This window comes from Stenella coeruleoalba (assembly GCF_951394435.1).
Source record: "Stenella coeruleoalba genome assembly, chromosome: 3".
In the NCBI taxonomy this organism is placed as follows: Eukaryota; Metazoa; Chordata; class Mammalia; order Artiodactyla; family Delphinidae; genus Stenella; species Stenella coeruleoalba.
This window is the reverse complement of record NC_137148.1, coordinates 59196948-59215344: the sequence shown is the minus strand read 5'-3', so window position 1 is coordinate 59215344 and position 18397 is coordinate 59196948. Positions and strand designations below refer to the sequence as shown.

Here is an 18397-nt window from a genome sequence, read left to right as displayed (position 1 = left end):
GTAATCCCAGTGCCTAGTGCTAGTAGATGTTCAATAAATATTTGTTCAATGGTTGGATGGAAGGGTTGCGTAACCACAATCACTTCCAGAAGAATACTGCCAGGAGGGAATATAGGCTCAGTACTATGAGAACTTCCAATTTTTGAAAAAAAAAAAAAAAAATCTGGACCATGGATCAAAGAGGAAATCTCAAGAGAAATTAGAAAATATTTTGAACTGAATGAAAATAAAAATAAAATATATCAAAACGTGTGGGATGCAGCTAAAGCTTATAGAATTAAATTATCAGAAAAGAAGAAAGGCTTCAAGTCAATAATCTAAGCTCCTACCTTGAGAAAGTAAAAAATGAAGAGCAAAATAAACCTAAATCAAGCAGACAGAAGAAAAACAACAAAGGTAAAAGCAGTAATCAATGAAACTGAAAACAGAAAAACAATAGAGAAAAATCAATAAAAACAAAAGCTGGTTCTTTGAAGACGTCAATAAAATCAATAAACCTCTAGCAAGACTAAGAAAAAAGAGGGAAGACACATGTTACTAATGTAAGGAATGAAAGAGAGCAGAGCACTACAGTCTCCACAGACATTAAAAGATGAAAAAGAGAATACTATGAACAACTCCATGCACATAAATTCAACAACTTAGATGAAATGAAACAACTCCTCAAAAACCACAAACTACCAATATTTGCTCAAGATTACACAGATAACTGGAATAATCCCATCACTATTAAAGAAATGGGCTTTGTAGTTTTAAAAATTCCAAAAAAGAAATCCCCATACCGAGATAGTTTCACTGGTGAATTCTACCAAATATTTAAAGGATAACATCAAGCCTATACCATCTCTTCCAGAAAACAGAAGAGGAGGAATCACTTCCCAACACATCTTACGAGATCAGCATTTCCTTGATTCTAAAACCAAAGACATTACAAGAACAGAAAACTATAAACAAATATCCCTCAACAACATAGATTCAAAACTCCTCAAACATTATCAAGTCAAATCCAGTCATATATAAAAAGTATAATACACCATAACCATGTGGGGTTTATCCTGACAATGCAAAACTGGTTCCATATTTGAAAATCAATCAATGTAATCTACTATATTAGTGGTCTAAAAAAGAAAAACTACATGATCATTTAAATTGATTTAGAAGAAGCATTTAAAAAAATTCAACATCGGGCTTCCTGCATGGCACACTGGTTAAGAACCTGCCTGCCAACGCAGGGGACATGGGTTTGAGCCCTGGTCCGGGAAGATCCCACATGCTGCGGAGCAACTAAGCGGGTGCGCCACAGCTGCTGAGCCTGCGCTCTAGAGCCCGTGACCCACAACTACTGAAGCCCGCGCGCCTAGAGCCCGCAACAAGAGAAGCCACCGCAATGAGAAGCCCGCATTCACCGCAACGAAGAGTAGCCCCCGCTCTCCGCAACTAGAGAAAGCCCGTGTGCAGCAACAAAGACCCAACGCAGCCAGAAATAAATAAATTTATAAGGGCTTCCCTGGTGGCGCAGTGGTTGAGAGTCCGCCTGCCAATGCAGGGTACACGGGTTCGTGCCCCGGTCTGGGAAGATCCCACATGCCACGGAGCGGCTGGGCCCGTGAGCCATGGCCGCTGAGCCTGCGCATCCGGAGCCTGTGCTCCGCAACGGGAGAGGCCACAACAGTGAGAGGCCCGCGTACCGCAAAAAAAACAAAACAAACAAAAAAACCCTCTTTCCTTATTTGTGAAAGGGCTTAATCGTTTCTTGAAAAATTCTTTTCCTTAATTTGAAAGGGTAACACTTTCCTTCCACCCACAGCGCAGGGTTAACCGGAAAAAAACGTCCTGAGAAATGTGAGCCAAAACTTCGGTGGGGGTGGATCCCAAAGCTGAAAACTAGCCCTCCGAGGGCACAGGGATGAGGATGCGCTCGGGTCACTTCCCGCCGCGGCCTGAGCGCTGCACCCACACTGCTCAACCAGCTCCCCGCGCCCGCGCGGCGCCGGCAGCGCCGGCGTCTCCAGGCCTTGTTCCCAGACTCACGGAACTCGTGCTCGGCCGTCGCCTCCTCGCGCCGCGGACGCTCTTGCTTCGGGATCCGCGCCAGGCCTCTCCAGGACCGGGCCGTCGCGCCCCTCAGGTCCTCCCAAAATCCCTTGGCGGCCGTAGCCTCGCCAAGCAGCAGCCCCCTTGCCGCTTCCCTGCGCCCAGGGGCGCGCCGACCCGGCTCCATGTCCGACCCGAGGCCCTCAGGTCCCCGGGGCCGCTCACCCCCGGGACCGCTCACCCCCGGGGCCGCTCTCGGCTGCGGGCGCTTCTAATGGCGGCTCGCCCCGGGTCTCCAGCCCTGGCCGGGCGGAGCTGCCTTCAGGTGTGGCGTGATTTGGATGGGTTCACGCGAGGCAAAACGTTCTGAGAAAACTACCGGCGCACACTTAGGCCGTTCTTCGTACAGTTGGGAGAAGTGTCGAGGTTTGTTTGATAACCAACACTATCGGAACTTAAGTATTGAATCATTTTTAAATGGGCTTCCAGAATTTTCTTTAGAATAAAGTAAGACTCAAACAACTTCCAAGAAAAACCATGAGAAGTTTTGTTTTGAATTTTATTGAACTTATAGAATAATTAGGGGAGAAGAGTTATCTTTTTTTTTTTTTTTTTTTGCGGTACGCGGGCCTCTCACTGCTGTGGCCTCTCCCGTTTCGGACCACAGGCTCCGGACGCGCAGGCTCAGCGGCCATGGCTCACGGGCCCAGCCACTCCGTGGCATGTGGGATCTTCCGAGCCCGCGGCACGAACCCATGTCCCCTGCATCGGCAGGTGGACTCGCAACCACCATGCCACCAGGGAAGCCCAAGAGTTATCTTTAAGATAGTTATTCTTCCTATTCATAAATAGGATTATTCTTTTAATTTACTCAGACTGCTTGTCTTTCAATAATATTTTGTAGTTCCTAAGTACTTGCACTTATTTTTTTTATTTTTATTTTTTTTGCGGTATGCGGGCCTCTCACTCTTGTGGCCTCTCCCGTTGCGGAGCACAGGCTCCGGACACGCACGCTCAGCGGACATAGCTCACGGGCCCAGCCGCTTCGCGGCATGTGGGATCTTCCCGGACCGGGGCACGAACCCACGTCCCCTGCATCGGCAGGCGGACTCTCAACCACTGCACCACCAGGGAAGCCTCTTGCACCTATTTTGATAGATACCCGCCCCGCCCCCCACAACCCGCTGCCCCTTTAGGTCCCTTATAGATTGTTGTCATGAAAGAGATTTTTATATTTTCTAATTGGTTATTACTGTTGTACAGGAATGCTACTGATTTTGTACATTGATTTTGTAGCCATAACCTTATTGAACTTTTTAATTAAATGTAGATTTTTTTTTTTTTGGCTGCGCTGCACAGCATGTGGGATCTTCCCTGACCAGGGATTGAACCTGTGCTCCCTGCAGTGGGAGCACGACTCTTAACCACTGAACCACCAGGGAAGTCCTAAATGTAGATTTTAAAAAATGTAGACAAACACATCATCTGATAATAAAGTTATATAGTTATTTTTTAATAGGTGAGGCACAATTTACTAACAGATCCTGATTTTGTTTGGGTGTAGCAACGTAGCCAGCTAAAAACTACATTTCCAGGTTCCCTTTAATATGGGGAAGCCACATGACACTGTTTGGTCAATGAGATGGAAGTGGAAATTGTTATGTGGGGCTTCCAAGAAAGCTCTTTAAAATGGGGCAGACTTGCCCTTTTGTCCTTTTTACTTCCTCATCTTCCTACCTGGAACTCATGTGTAAGGCTGGATATAGAAAAGTCCATCCATCTTGCGGCCAGAAGTTGGCCATGTAAGGCCAAGAAAATCAGACTGTGAACCCATCTTTGAACTATCGAGCCAAAGTTAACCAATGAAATTTGTGTTTTGTGGGAACACTAGAACTGATTTTTTTTTTTTTTAAGACACTGATTGGGTCTCTGTAATTCACAGCTTAAGTAAAATTCTGAAGTGATACAGAAAGCAGTGATACAGAAAGCAGTGCTGAAAATAACAAAATCTAATATACAGAATTGGCTTAGTGTTTGAGGGAGGGGCTTTGAGGAGTGGTGATATATATCACAGGTTGGGAAGCTGGTGACTTGTTTGGAGATGATAAAATATTTGGTCAAATTGTCAACTTTGGCAATTTGACTTTGGAGAGCAGACCAAATGCTGATTGAGGCTGTAGCATTAGGGGAAACATTAGGAGAAAAACTCAAAATGTTGTCATGGGATGACTCTTTCTTGCTGTGTTTATCAGCAAGGTCCTAGCAGAGAGAAATGTACTTTTTCTCTGTTGAAGCTAGTAGCCTGCAGAGATGAAGGAGAACATCACCTTACTAAGGAAAGCGGTTCCTGCCATTTTTTTTGTGTTACTTTTTATCGTGATATAGCTCACATATGAACAAGAATCTATAAAATACATACATACAGTTTAAATAATATTTTAAAAATAAACATCCATGCAGTCACCACCCAAGACAACAGAAGACTGTCAGCATCCCAACAGCTCCCTGTGCCATTTCTCAATCACATTCCCTTTCCTCCCCACAGAGGAAGTCATTATTCTAACTTTGGGGACAATAATATACTTGCTTCTCTTAATAATTTGATCTCATATGAATACATCCTTAAAGCAATATACACTGTTTTGAACTATATAAATGGAATCATGCCGATGGCATCCTTCTATGATTTGCTTCTTTTGCTCCACATTATGTTTGTGATATTCATCCACCTTCTGATTAGCTATTTCCTTCATTTTCACCACTGTGTAGAATTCTACTGTTTGAATCTACATGAATATACAATGGTAGAATCTAACCATTCTACCAGTGCTGAATATTTGGTTTATTTCCATTTTTTGGCTATTACAGTGCTGCTATGTGCATTCTTGCACATGCTTTCTAAAAAACATGTTCAATAGTTTTCCCAAGACATTTTATCAGTTACAGCTCTGGCAGGAAAAAAATTGTATTTTGAAATGACTTTTAAGAAAGGGACCATTTACAAAGGTGTGGGCAGGGTGTGGGGAAACCACGAAAGATAGGGCAGCACCTCAGGGCTAGTAAGGGCAAGGCTCTGTTGCCACCCCTAGGATGAGGGGGTGAGGGCAAGGAAAGGATTATCAGAACCTGGAGAGAGAGCAGAAAATGACATATGAAGAAGTTGTGACCTTTTGTCAAGGGACTTAGCCAGCTTGACATGATTCTTCAAAAAGTTATATGAGGGAATAAATAAACAACTTCATCTTCTTTCCTCCCTGAAACCTACTGCAGTGGCTGCCCGCTGCCATGATGCCTCACTGAACTTAAAGCAGGGTGGAGGGCACAGAGTAAAATCAGGAGGGCAAATGGAAGATAACCAGCAAAGGCGTATATTTAGGAGTGCAGTTGCTGGGGTGTTGAGTGTGCACATCTTCAGAGTTACTGAAGAAGGACAAACCGTTTTCCAAAGAGATTGTTTTCAAATAAGAGTTCATATTGCTCCATATCATCACCAAAACTTAATATCATTGGATCCTTTCATTTTGTGAATCTGGGAAAGGTATTACAATAACTCTTTGTGTTTTTTTTTTTTTTTCATTTCCCTATTACTAAAATGGCTGAGGATGTTTTCATGTTTCTTGGCCATTTGGATTTCTTTCTATGTAAAGTGCCATCCAAAGACTTGTCCAAATTTCTACTGGCTGTCTGTCTTTTCCTTAATGATTCATAGGAATCATTTATATATTCTGGATTATATATATACTGGATACTAGTATTTTGCCAATTATATGTGTTGCAAATATGTTCTCCCAGGTGGTTCCCTATATTCTGACTCTCTAAATAGGTAAGATTATAGGTGCTTATTCTTTGTGGTTTTGTTGTATTTTCTTTTAATGCCCCCAAACAAAATTATAATAAAAAGAAAATGAGTTGGATTATTAGACAAAACAGAAAAGGATGTGGAGAAAATTCTGGGCAAAGAAAATAAGAGTGAAAGCAACAGAGGTGGGAAAAGAGTGGAAAAGTAAGGAAACCATTTCTACTGGCTAAAGATTAAACATTGAAAATTTCATTTTAAATTTTTATTAAATATTACTAAATGATAACATTCAATTAAATGAATCATCTAAGTGTAAATAATTTAGTATTCACTCTAATGTTGAAAACACAATAAAAATGAAGTTGAAACAAAATAGAAAAGAACAAATATGGTTCTATCTATTTTTCAATACATTAAATCAGTGCTTCATTGAACTTAATTTTGTAGAGAATTAATGTAAGTAAATCACACAATCAAGAAGCGTAGCTCTACAACTAGGTATTAAGCATAGCGTATAATAATATTAGGCATGAAATTGGTATGTTAATAAACATTAAGCCTAATTTTAATCCATCTAGTAATTTAAAGTCAAATTACCACTTTGGCCAAAGGTTGTGCGAGATCCTAATTTACGCTACTCCTAAAACATTGTCTTTATACATTTAGGTAACGAGCTATAAAATATGAAAAGAAACAAAAATATGAGAACAAAAGATTCAGTTCCTTAAAGCAGTAATAGAAAATGGGTTCCATCTTCACGTTTCAATTAAATAATTTTTTTTTGATAAAAACTCCTCTATTGATAGCACAAAAATATTTGGAACAACTACTTAAGCTAACAACTGTTAAGCTGTCTTCTTTCGCGAATATTAATGAAAACATGATAGAAATATAACTAAGATAAATGAGGTGTTTTAACACACATTAATCTTTTGAATTGCACATTCTTCTCCAGAAGGTCATAATAAAAATGAAGTGAGTGTACAATTTATCCTTTTTTACAGATTTGTGTAAAGTACAAATATAACTGCCAAGAAATGAAATATTGCTATTTAAAAGTCTTAGATAAGAAAATAATTACCTTGAATCTTAGACTAAATATTTTTTTAAAGTGAACCAAGTGCTTATTCATTAAAGAAATTTTAAATTTAAAAAAATCAAATGAATAATCATATTTTAAACAAAAATTCTTTTAACACAGCAAATAATACTGTGACATTATTTTCCTGAAGGTAACAAAACCACCCATGCTAGTTCTGCTAAGCTAATACTCTTCATAGAACTTAAGATAAGTATTAATTATGAATGTTCATGAGGTATCTGAGGATACTAGGAGCTAAAATATAATTATACAAAGTTGTAGAAGATACTAAGATCAAACATAGCAGTCCAGTGCCAACAAAGTGGTTAAGTGCTGAAAAATTCTTATGCTAAAGTAGGTTTATCTGAACTTCTGAGAGCCCTTATAAATGTAAGTTTTTATATTCACTATAAAACATAATAAAGAAGGAAATCACTTCCTGATCCCATTCCTAACTTCTCATTTTAAAATTGTCTCTAACAGAACTGATTTCCAATTGAAGTATAGTGGAAGTGGAATTCTCATTGTTATCAAAAAAATATACAGAAGTAAATTAGTATATATTCCAAATTCATATAAAGGAAATGTCATTTGGGGAGGGCTTATTGCACTTGCCTTTCACTCAATGAATCTGTAAGCCTGGAATGAGGAAGAATACATTCATTGATTATAAAGTAACAAGTTTCAATCAAAAATTAATGATAAAATGTTCAAAGTTCATTTAAAAAATATATCAAGGGTGTGTCTGGGACTGTTTGGTTTTGTTTTCTTTGATGCCGAGTACTTTGTCATCAGTCCTGGCCTGGAATAAAAAAGAACATGCAATTAAAATGCATGAAGAACTACAAAACAAAAAAATATAAAATAATAAAATGCATGAAGAGATTTAAAAAATTGTTTATGCAAATAATTGATTTTAAAACTTTTACTTAATGATTTCTAAAAGCAAATTTTAACATTTCTTAAAAATCAGACCTCAAAATATAACAATTTTATAGCCAGCTTTATTAAAACTCAAATTAGCCATACCTGTTTGCTTTTGTTCCAATCTTCTGTACTTTGCCTGAGTTATCTTTAGAGGGAAGAAATTCCACAATGAATAACATGAAATAATTAAAAAGCTTTCGAAAAATTTAAAGAGTTAAGGTTGACTGATTAAAGATAATAAAAACCTCCTTAGTACTACATTGTTCGAATTTATATATACCAGAAACTAATGTATAGCATAATTTCTTTGTAATTTACTTGTTTCATTAGTATTACAGCTGATTTTGAAGTTGGGTTAGAGTCGGAACTACCAAAAAACAAGTTAAAGAGGCTTTGTGGCTATATAATTATAGTTAAGTTACCACTGTGCCTTGGCAAGTGTTCTCTGAAGGAATTTCTGTTTTGATTAGATCACTCAGCTCCCTAAACCATTGAGTTCATTCTGTGCTAAATCAAGCCCAAACCAGAGGTTTCCCAAAATTTTAAATCTAATGTCTTCAGCTAATTCTAACCCACCGTTAAAGTAACATTTTCCTAAATGGCAGCGTACATGAACTATGTAAACTGTAAACTGTAAACTCACCAGTACTTGTGGTGCTTTCTTTGGGTTGGTTAACTGGATTAACCTTATCTCTTCTCAGTTCCTGGATAATGCCTTTATTTAAGCAAACATCTACATGCACATTGAATAGGGTAAGATCTGAAGTCTTTTGTTCTAGGTTACAAACAGGACAAACGAGGACTTGGTCACTGATCACTTCATATAAATAAGGTTGTAGGGGCTCGTTCCTTCCTAATGACGCAACATCTTCATTTTCCAGTGAAACAGCGCAACAATTCTGAGGACAGTGTTCCATATTAAACGATTTGCTTGGAAGACTAGAACATTCCTCTTCACTGTGCTTATTACTTAGCGCATCTACACCTTCTGTATTAGATTGATTACCAGTAGTCTCTGCCAACTCTACAGAATCTACTGATGTGATCTCTGCATTCTTCTGATGAGTTTCACAATCCTGCTTCTCACAGACAGAAACAAAATCATGGACATTTTCTTTCTCGTTCACTTCTGTAGAGGAAGCATGTGAACGTGAGGACATTTTAGAGTTTCCACTGATGGAAGGTCCATCAAGACACGCATCTACATGTTTATTAAAGGCTTCCAGACTGATGCTTCCTTGCTCCCTGAAGCAAACAGGACAAGTAAATATATGGCAGTTATCTGAATTCTCCAATGTTTCTAAATTCTCACTCATCCTCTTCTTTAAAACTTGGAAGAATTGTGAGGTCTGTAAACTTTGTTTATCTACAGTTTCACATTTAAATGTGTCCTGGTAGCTCCAATTCCTTTCAGATCGTTTTTTATCAAAGAAACTCTTCTTATGGGACATTTCTAGAGGTTTTAGAAACTGATCTTTGTCAGTTTTCTCTGGTGTACACCTGGTGGCTGACAGGGCTTGGTTTCCAGGCTGTAAGAAGCCAATAATGCTCCTTTGTTGGCATTTCTTCTCCTCTTCATTGGGAAAACCAGATAGTCGCACCCCTAAATTAAACCAACCGTAATTAATCCATTTCAAATTCAATAGAGACATTTTGCATAATACTATTATAACACATATGAAAAAGGCTATTTAGCCAGAAATAAGCAACACTGTCTTCTCTGAATTAAAGGATGCTTTTTCAAAGGTGGTATTATGAGTAGAAATTAACTTTCTTCATAAAGCTGGGTATAGTAAATAGTAAGTATCTACTGGAGTTAGCATGATTATATAGGTCTTTCAGTTAATACCTGACACATGATACCACTAAATATCGAGTAACTAATTGGAGTCAATTGCATAGATTCTTTAGCTCCCTTTTTTGCAATAGGCGCTATTTTTTAGAGCAATTTTAGGTTCTCAGCAAAGTTGAGTAGCAAGTACAGAGAGTTCCCATATACTACCTGCCCCACACATGCACTCCTCCTCCACTATCAACATCCTACACCAGAGTGGTACATTTGTTACAATCAATGAATCTATACTGACATGACATTATTACTCAAAGTTCATAGTTTACATTAGGGTTCACTCTTGATGTACATTCTATGGGTTTTGACAAATGTACAATGACATGTATCCACCATTATAGCATCATACAGAATAGTTTCACTGCCCTAAAAATCCTCTGTGCTCTGCCTATTCCTCCCTCCCCCCACCCCTGACAACCACTGATCTTTTTAGTATCTCCATAGTTTTGCCTTTTCCAGAATGTCATATGTTGGAATCATACAGGATGTAGCTTTTTCAGATTGGCTTCTTTCAGTTAATAATATATAAGTTTCCTCCATGTCTTTTCATGGCTTGACAGCTCATTTCTTTTCTTCTCCCCCGCCCTCTACTCCAATAGCTCATTTCTTTTATGTGCTGAATAATATTCTGTTGTCTAGATGTACCACAGTTTCCATTCACCTACTACTGGAGGACATCTTGGCTGCTTCCAAGTTTTGGCAATTATAAATAAAGCTGCTATTAACATCCACTCTTTAGCTCTTTTAGTTAACATACTTTATTCAAATTGACTTCAGTGTGTGCTATTTTTCATATGTGAAAGTATGGCTAATGACCCATCCTTAGCAGTAAAACTGGCATTTGGAGTGCTTATCCATAAACATTCTCTCACTCGTTCACTTTGGAAACATGGTTTGTTTATCTTTTTTTACCACGTGATGGCTAGAAATGTGGTTTTATAGTGCCACAATCCCTTATCTGTAATTCTGAAATCCAAAAAGCTCTGAAAATTGTAAGCAACAGATGGTAATTGATGACAAGATTGGTGTCAGACCATTTAGAGTCTTTACAACTCAGTGTGAATATTTTTTTGTTTTCCTACAGAAATAATAATGTGTTTGATCATGAAGTGCTGCTTCAGATCCCAAAGGAGTATTATATAATATACTCAACATGCAGTGAATTTGCTTTCTAAAATCTGAAAAGTTTAAAATTTTGAAAGATACCTAACCCCAAGGATTTCAGTAAGTAGTAAGGAAAAGAACGACTTTAACTGGTTCTTACTGGAATTAAACTAATGATCATGGCTTCACATGCATCAGGTCCTAAGAATCAAGAAAAATGGCAGTAGCATAAGTACAACTTCCTAAACATGTTTAAGAAATAAAATAGAGGTAAGAATATTTCCCAAGTTGATTCTATGGAAAAGTCTAGCAGATTTAAGGAAAAACAAGTAAAGAAAAGTCATACCCATAAGTCTTAATCTCAAGGGATGTGGAAAATCAAAATCAATTTCTGTTCTTAGCAATTCTTTAGCAATAGCAAATATTTCTTCTGCAGTAGAAACAACAGATGAAACTGTAGATGCACGAGTTTTTACTTCAAAATTCACATTCTTTAGCTTAATGGTAACAGTTCTACCCTGTAACAAACAGAATACATTATTATATATGGCTCTTTAACTTCCATAAAAAAGTTATTTTACAGGATAGAAAAATTCAGAAAGGTCTCTTGTGTACACAGAGTACGGAAGTATAATCAATTATTTACAAAAAAACATGGTAATGTGGAGCTTTTGTAGGAGGAGGAGGAGTTGTTGCCCTACCCACTGTGCCTAAACAAAACAGTAATGAAAGACAGCAAAAACACAATTTTGGCTTATGTTATAAAATAATGACTCAATCTATAATGGTCTAGGGGCTGATCATAGAGTTTTTGTATCCACACTCCCTTCCCTATGTTTGTCAACTGCATCATATAATAGTTTCTATATAAGAGAAATTTCTAGGAAGGAAGAACTCAAATGACACACTAGTTGACAGGTCTTATACCGACAAAACACTAAACTTACAATTTTAATTCTTTGGGGTTGAGATCATTCAATGTTAAAGATCAACATTCATTAAATAAAGACCCTAAAACAGTGCCTGATGTATATTAAATGGCAATAAATATTAACTATTACAATTACAAAATAAAAAACCATAATGAAAATTGTCATAAAGAATAACTGAAATTCATAAGTAATCTAAAAATCCCACTTTAGTCAGTAATTATTACTTCCCTCCCCAACTGACTTTTTATAAAAGACTTTTATATAAAGGGCAAAGTTAACTGATTACTTTTCTTTTTACTGAATCCTTTTTTGAGGTTAATTCAGTACCTAAAAAGATAGGGAAAAAAAATCTTTCTGAAGGGACTTCATTGAAAAGATCTTCTGGACAGCTCACACTTATTGTGTGCCTACTATATGCCAGATATTATGTTAAATTTACGTGTTAGAACTCCTTTACAGTTATTGCTTAATGGATACAGTTTCACTTTGGGATAATGAAAAAGTTCTGGAGATCAAAAGTGTTGATGGTTGTACAATCTGAATGTACTTAATGCCACTAAAATGTATACTTAGAAAGTTAAAACAGTAAATTTTGTTTTGTATATTCTGCTACCTCCTGGAGGTTGTGAGAGTAGGTTAGGCTTATTGACTCACTTCCAAAGAATAGACTATGGAGAGGGAAAAGTAGTAATTTCACAGTGGAGAAGCCTAGCAAACACTACTTTAACCAAGTGAGGATGGTTATTCTCACCTGTGATATCATGTGGCTATCATATACCTTGATGGGATGTGATGAGAAGGATACTTCATTTCTGTGGTATTCTTTCTAAAAACCTATAACCCTGGTCTAATCATAAGAAAATCATCAGACAAACCCAGATTGGAAGACATTCTGCAGTATACCTGGCTAGTATCCCTCAAGACTGTCAAGGTCATGAAAAACAAGGAAATACGGAGAAACTGTCACAGACTGGAGGAAACTGGGAAGATATGAAAACTAAATGCAATGTGGTTCCCTGGACTGAACCCTGGAACAAAGAGAAGAAGGACATGAATGGAAAAAAAAAGGTAAAACAAAAATACTGTCTGGATTTAGCTAACAGAAATGTGTTAGTGTCAGTTTCTTAGTTTTGCAAATGTACTATGATAATGTAAGATGTTAATAATGAGGGAAACTGGGTATACTGGAAATCTTGATAATATCCTTGTACCTATTCTATAAATCTGAAATGATTCTAAAATTAAAAGTTTATTTAAAAAATTAAAAAAAAGAACTCTCTATATATTTAAGGTATAAAAGAGAAGGATTATAAGAAAATATTCATCAGATATCCCTTTCTTTGTAATAACTTTTTACTGCTTTTGTATTATACTTTGTAATAACCCTACCTCTGTTTTGAGAATGTTGGAAAAATACTAAACATGGATTGTTGCGAGTGAAGATTATACAATACAAAGTTCAAAGCCTTCCAGGTTTTGTTCTCAATGTGTTAAGCAACCTGGATTAAGGCCTTGAAACAAAATGCCTATTCCAGAAGGTCACTGTCTACCTGACAATGACATTAAAGGATAATTGGAAAGGCATTTATAACAAGCACAGTTCTAGGGAAATCCTTCCCTATCCCTTATTCTTTACTGCCAATATAACTCTGATTTTGAACTTATTCAAATGTACTCCCAAGGTAATATAAACTTCTCTGGAATTATACTGGAGTCACTCCAACCTCATAAGTTGCTTCTCATAAAATGACCTCATCATAGGCCTCAGATAAGGGTCAGAATTCAATTTGTCTCTATTGAAGACAAGAATTCTCTTTTCTGACACATCCCAATTTGTATTTAAATGCAAAATCTAACTCTTGGTTTAAGGTAGCTTTTTATTATTAAAAATTTAAGGTAGCTTTTTATTATTAAAAATTTAGAAAACTAAGAACACTGCATAAAAATGAAGTACCTTAAGTCCTTCTTTCTGCAGGTCTTGAGCAAGTTCACTGCAAAGTTCTTGGCACAAGCTGTACTGTTCTTCTGCTTTACTTATCTCACTGAATGTCCTAGAAAGGCAAGAATGATTTTGGTGCACAAAGTAAACTACAATTCAGTATACTTTAGAAATGATATAGTACATGTAAATGGCCTAGCATTAAGTTATATTTTCTACAGTACAAAGTTTTCAGATGAACTAAGATATGATTAAGTAAAAACATCCAAGATCTTCTTAAATAATGGGAGATTGTTTATAGCTAAACGGATTAGCAAAGGTGCTTTTGCTCTCTACAATATGTTTTAAAAGATGATTAAAGTCACCAACATATAAGGATAATGCCCTCAAAACTTACAAAACATTAGGATACATATGTATACAGACTCTGCTACAGAGGATTATCTTAAGAAAGTACAAATGAGAACAACATTCCAATTACTGCATGTGTATTTTCTGTAAGCGAATTATCTTCAAGTAGATTTAAGGGGTTGGTTCGTGGCATCTACATAAAGTCATCTAATAGGCAACCGGAAATGGAGGGCTGGTAAGATTAAATGTAGAACTTGTGACTTCATCTGCACAAGGGTATTGAAAGGTCATATTAACATAAAGACACTAAAGAGAGAGTGGGGTAACCAGTAAAAAAGCCCGAGCAAACCCTGAATAGTCATTCAGTGAAAAGTCCCGCTTCTAACTATTCCCAGCTACCCAGTTCTCTTCCCTAGTGGCAACCAATATTGCCAGCTTCCTATTCATTATTTATTCCTCTAGAATACTGTATGTATATAAAAGCAAACAAGCAAACATTTCCCCTATATAAACAGTAGAATATTAGATACATTATTTACCACTTTGCTTTTCTCATTCATCCTGGTGAGAGTTCCCTATAAATAATTTCATTTATATATGGCAGCATAAATTCTAATTTAAAGATGTAAGATCATTTAACCAATCCTCTATTTGTAGAAACTTATTTCCAATCTTTTGCTATCACAAAAAAAAATGCAGTGCATAACCATGTATACATGTAAAATGACATGTGATTACACCAGTGGAATGTATGCCTAGAAAAAGAACTGTGGGATCAAAGTACATGTGTATCTGTGATCTTGATAGATACTGCCAAATTGCTTGCCCCCTGTGGTAGGCAAAATAATGGTCCTCGAAGATGTTCAAATCCTTATCTCTCAGAATCTAGTACTTTACATGGTGAAATGAACTTTACAGATGTGGTTAAATTAAGATGAGGTGATTATCCTGAATTATCCAGGTAGGTCCACTGTAATCTCAAGGGTCCTTGTAAGAAGAAGGCAGGAGGGTAAGAGTCAAAGAAAGACAAAATGTGAGAGTTGAAGATAGAGAATGGGGCCGTGAGCCAAAGAATGCAAGAAGCCTCTAGAAGCTTTTAGAAAGGAAATGGATTCTCCTCTGGGGCCTCTAGAAGGAATGCAACCCTGATGACACCTTAATTTTAGGACTGCTGACCTTCAGAATTGTAAGAGAATAAATTTGTGGTAATTAGTTATACCACCAATAAGAAACTAGTACACCCTCCTTTAGAGTTTAATAGCTTTTTCACTCCCATAGTCTTGCCAATAGAGTGTGCATCTTTGCCAACTTAATTAGTGAAAAATGCTATCTCAGAGAATTTTCAATCTGAATTTCTTAAATTATACGGAGACTGAGATTATTTTCACATGTTTATAAAGCCATTTGTACCATCTTTTCTGTTAACTAATTAGATCTTTGGTCACTTTTTTCTATTGGTTTGATGGCCCTTTCTTAAGAAATATTAATATTAGTTAATATTAATATTCTTGTACAGCAAGCAATGTTCTCAATAACAAAAGACAAAATAGAAGAAAAAATCATTAAATAGGACGATACTATCTCACTTTTGGATGCTTTTTTCCCCTCTTTTCCTTTGATTGCTTTTATGTAAATCACAGCCTAAAACAACAATTTTTATCAGTCATTTACTGATAAAGTGTGTTGTCTTGTAAAAGTCATTCATCTTTTCTAGGGAACCCCCTTGCACTGTTGGTGGGAATGTAAATGGATACAGCCACTATGGAGAACCGTATGGAGGTTCCTTAAAAAACTAAAAATAGAATTACCATATGACCCAGCAATCCCACTACTGGGCATATACCCAGAGAAAACCATAATTCAAAAAGACAAATGCAACCCAATGTTCACTGCAGCACTATTTACAATAGCCAGGTCATGGAAGCAACCTAAATGCCCATCCACAAATGAATGGATAAAGAAGATGTGGTACATATATACAATGGAATATTACTCAGCCATAAAAAGGAATGAAATTGGGTCATTTGTAGAGATGTGGATGGACCTAGAGACTGTCACACAGAGTGAAGTAAGTCAGAAAGAGAAAAACAAATATTGTATATAAACACAAATATGTGGAATCCAGAAAAATGGTACAGATGAACTGGTTTGCAAGGCAGAAATAGAGAACAAATATGGACACCAAGGGGGAAAAGGGGGGGTGGTGGAGGTGGTGGGATGAACTGGGAGATTGGGATTGACATGTATACACTAATATGTATCAAATAGATAACTAATAAGAACCTGCTGTATAAAACATAAATAAAATTTTAAAAAAAGTCATTCAGCTTTTCCGATCATGAATAACATATGTGCAAAATGAACACAACCTTATACTAGGTCCGCGGTTCTTAAATGTCTTAGTGGAACTTTGGTTCTTTGAGGAGATAAGTGAGGGACTTTTCAAACAATGACATATTTCCCAAAACAATAAGGTTCCATCAAGATTTCATTTGACTTCAAACAAGATTGTAAACCACCGAACTAGATCACCTCTAAGCTCTTGTTCATCAGTATCTTACTATTTGATGTCTATGGTTATTCACCAATATTTGAAGAACTTCATGAAGAATTTCCATCATCATTTCTTAAATTTCCCAAATAACTACTCAGTATAATTTTTCTTATAAATAAGCCTATAAATTAAGATTTAGAATCCTAAAATGCTTGGTTTTCACTGAATAGGAACAAAACCAACATTTAAAAAAATAACTGCAGTTAAATTTTTTCCCATTGAGAGCACAGCAAGCAAAGACAATAAAGCATTGCACTGGAATATTTACTGTAGTAGTATCAACTGATGAAAATTGTTACTTGGTTTGCAAATAGATTTTTAAATTTCAGTGAAAATTTACTAAAAATTAAAAATTAGTTTAAAATAATACAAATTATGAATAATTAGTAACAAAACATTACCTCTCAACACTCATGCTTTTCCTCTCTCCATCCCTTGAAATTAAAAAAAAAAAGCTTTTATTTGCTTTCTCAAAGACTGAATTTCTTTTAGTCAACCAAGATGATTTTACATCAGTTACCCTTTAGAGATCTCAATGTTTTAGATTAAAAGTTATACATCATGCAACACAGTGAGTTTTTTAATCTAAAAATAAAACTATCACCAAAGAATGTAGAAAGATATGCTAATATAATTACATGTGTGATGGATCAAGTCTATATCTATCAAAGACAACAAATTTGAAAACAGGATGATATTATAAATTGTTTCTATTAAAAGTCTGAATATAAAAAATCACAACTTACAAAAACCAACAGAAGGTAGTAGCATAATGGCTTGCAGTTATAAGATATAATTAAATTTTAAATAATTTAATATCCATTATCTAGTTTTTGGCCTAGTACATTAATAATAGCCTATTTATTATTCACTTATACCACTCTATAGAAGCTCAGTTAAAATTTGCCATACAGCAATAGGATGATGGTTGGGAATCTGAACCACCTAGTTTGGTTGGATTCTAGCTGCTCTGGTAGGAGCAGTTAAAACCAAAAAGCTGAAATGACATGTAGATTATTCATTTTCCTAGTATTTCACAAACCAATTATGAATCAAGCACTGTTCTAGGCCTTGGAGATAACAGTAATGAACAAAACAGACCAAGTGCCTGCCTTTAAGAAACTTATATTTTAGGGACTTCCCTGGTGGCACAGTGGTTAAGACTCCGCGCTCCCAATGCAGGGGGCCTGGGTTCGATCGCTGGTCAGGGAACTAGATCCCACATGCGTGCCACAACTAAGAGTTTGCATGTCACAACTAAGGAGCCTGCAAGCCACAACAAAGGAGCCCGCCTGCCACAACTAAGACTCAGTGCAACCAAATAAGTAAATTAAATAAATGTCCAAAAAAATAGTTATAAAGAAACTTATATCTTAGTGGAGGGAGACAAATAAACATAGCAGTAAATATGGAACAGGTTAGAAGGGGAGAAGTACTACAGATTAAAAAATAAAGCAAATTAAGGAAACAGAGAATGTTGATAGAAGGGAAGGTAAGTTTGCTATTTTATATGGTTAAAAATTACCTATGAATTTCACTTAAAAGCATTACCTGCATCTCTACCACAGGTTAATATGTGCTATATTATATTAAAAACTGTATTGTTTTCAAGCACTATGGAAATAAAAAGAGGATAATTTTTGGATTAAAGAAGAAAGTTTTATTTCTCATCACCTTCATGTACTGGATTATTTATAGTACTGTGATGTCTTTCTCTTATCTTTCATTATATCCACTCAAGATCAAAGTCAGCTACCTGGACTTGAAAGAATGAGGAGCATGGAGAGATGAGAAAAATAATAGCACATGCCTTGCAATCTCTGTAAG

The 18397-nt window shown here is 36.4% G+C and overlaps 2 protein-coding genes across 3 annotated transcripts in view; both read right to left on the bottom strand.

The window, feature by feature from the left end:
- The window catches only part of ANKDD1B (ankyrin repeat and death domain containing 1B), a 58297-nt gene extending 55999 nt beyond the window's left edge, over positions 1 to 2298 (bottom strand). The window contains exon 1 of the mRNA XM_079918621.1: positions 2032 to 2298. Within this exon, the coding sequence (XP_079774747.1) occupies positions 2032 to 2221 (190 nt within the window). The 5' untranslated portion in view covers positions 2222 to 2298. The remainder of the gene's footprint in view (positions 1 to 2031) is intronic.
- Positions 2299 to 6165: 3867 nt separating this feature from the next.
- POLK (DNA polymerase kappa) overlaps positions 6166 to 18397 on the bottom strand; it is a 62216-nt gene continuing 49984 nt past the window's right edge. For both annotated transcript variants that reach the window (XM_079916449.1, XM_079916448.1), the window contains 6 exons: positions 16972 to 17004; positions 13681 to 13777; positions 11141 to 11312; positions 8485 to 9444; positions 7944 to 7986; positions 6166 to 7716 (listed from right to left, as the gene is read on the bottom strand). In XM_079916449.1, the coding sequence (XP_079772575.1) occupies positions 7632 to 7716; positions 7944 to 7986; positions 8485 to 9444; positions 11141 to 11312; positions 13681 to 13777; positions 16972 to 17004 (1390 nt within the window). In that variant the 3' untranslated portion in view covers positions 6166 to 7631. The remainder of the gene's footprint in view (positions 7717 to 7943; positions 7987 to 8484; positions 9445 to 11140; positions 11313 to 13680; positions 13778 to 16971; positions 17005 to 18397) is intronic.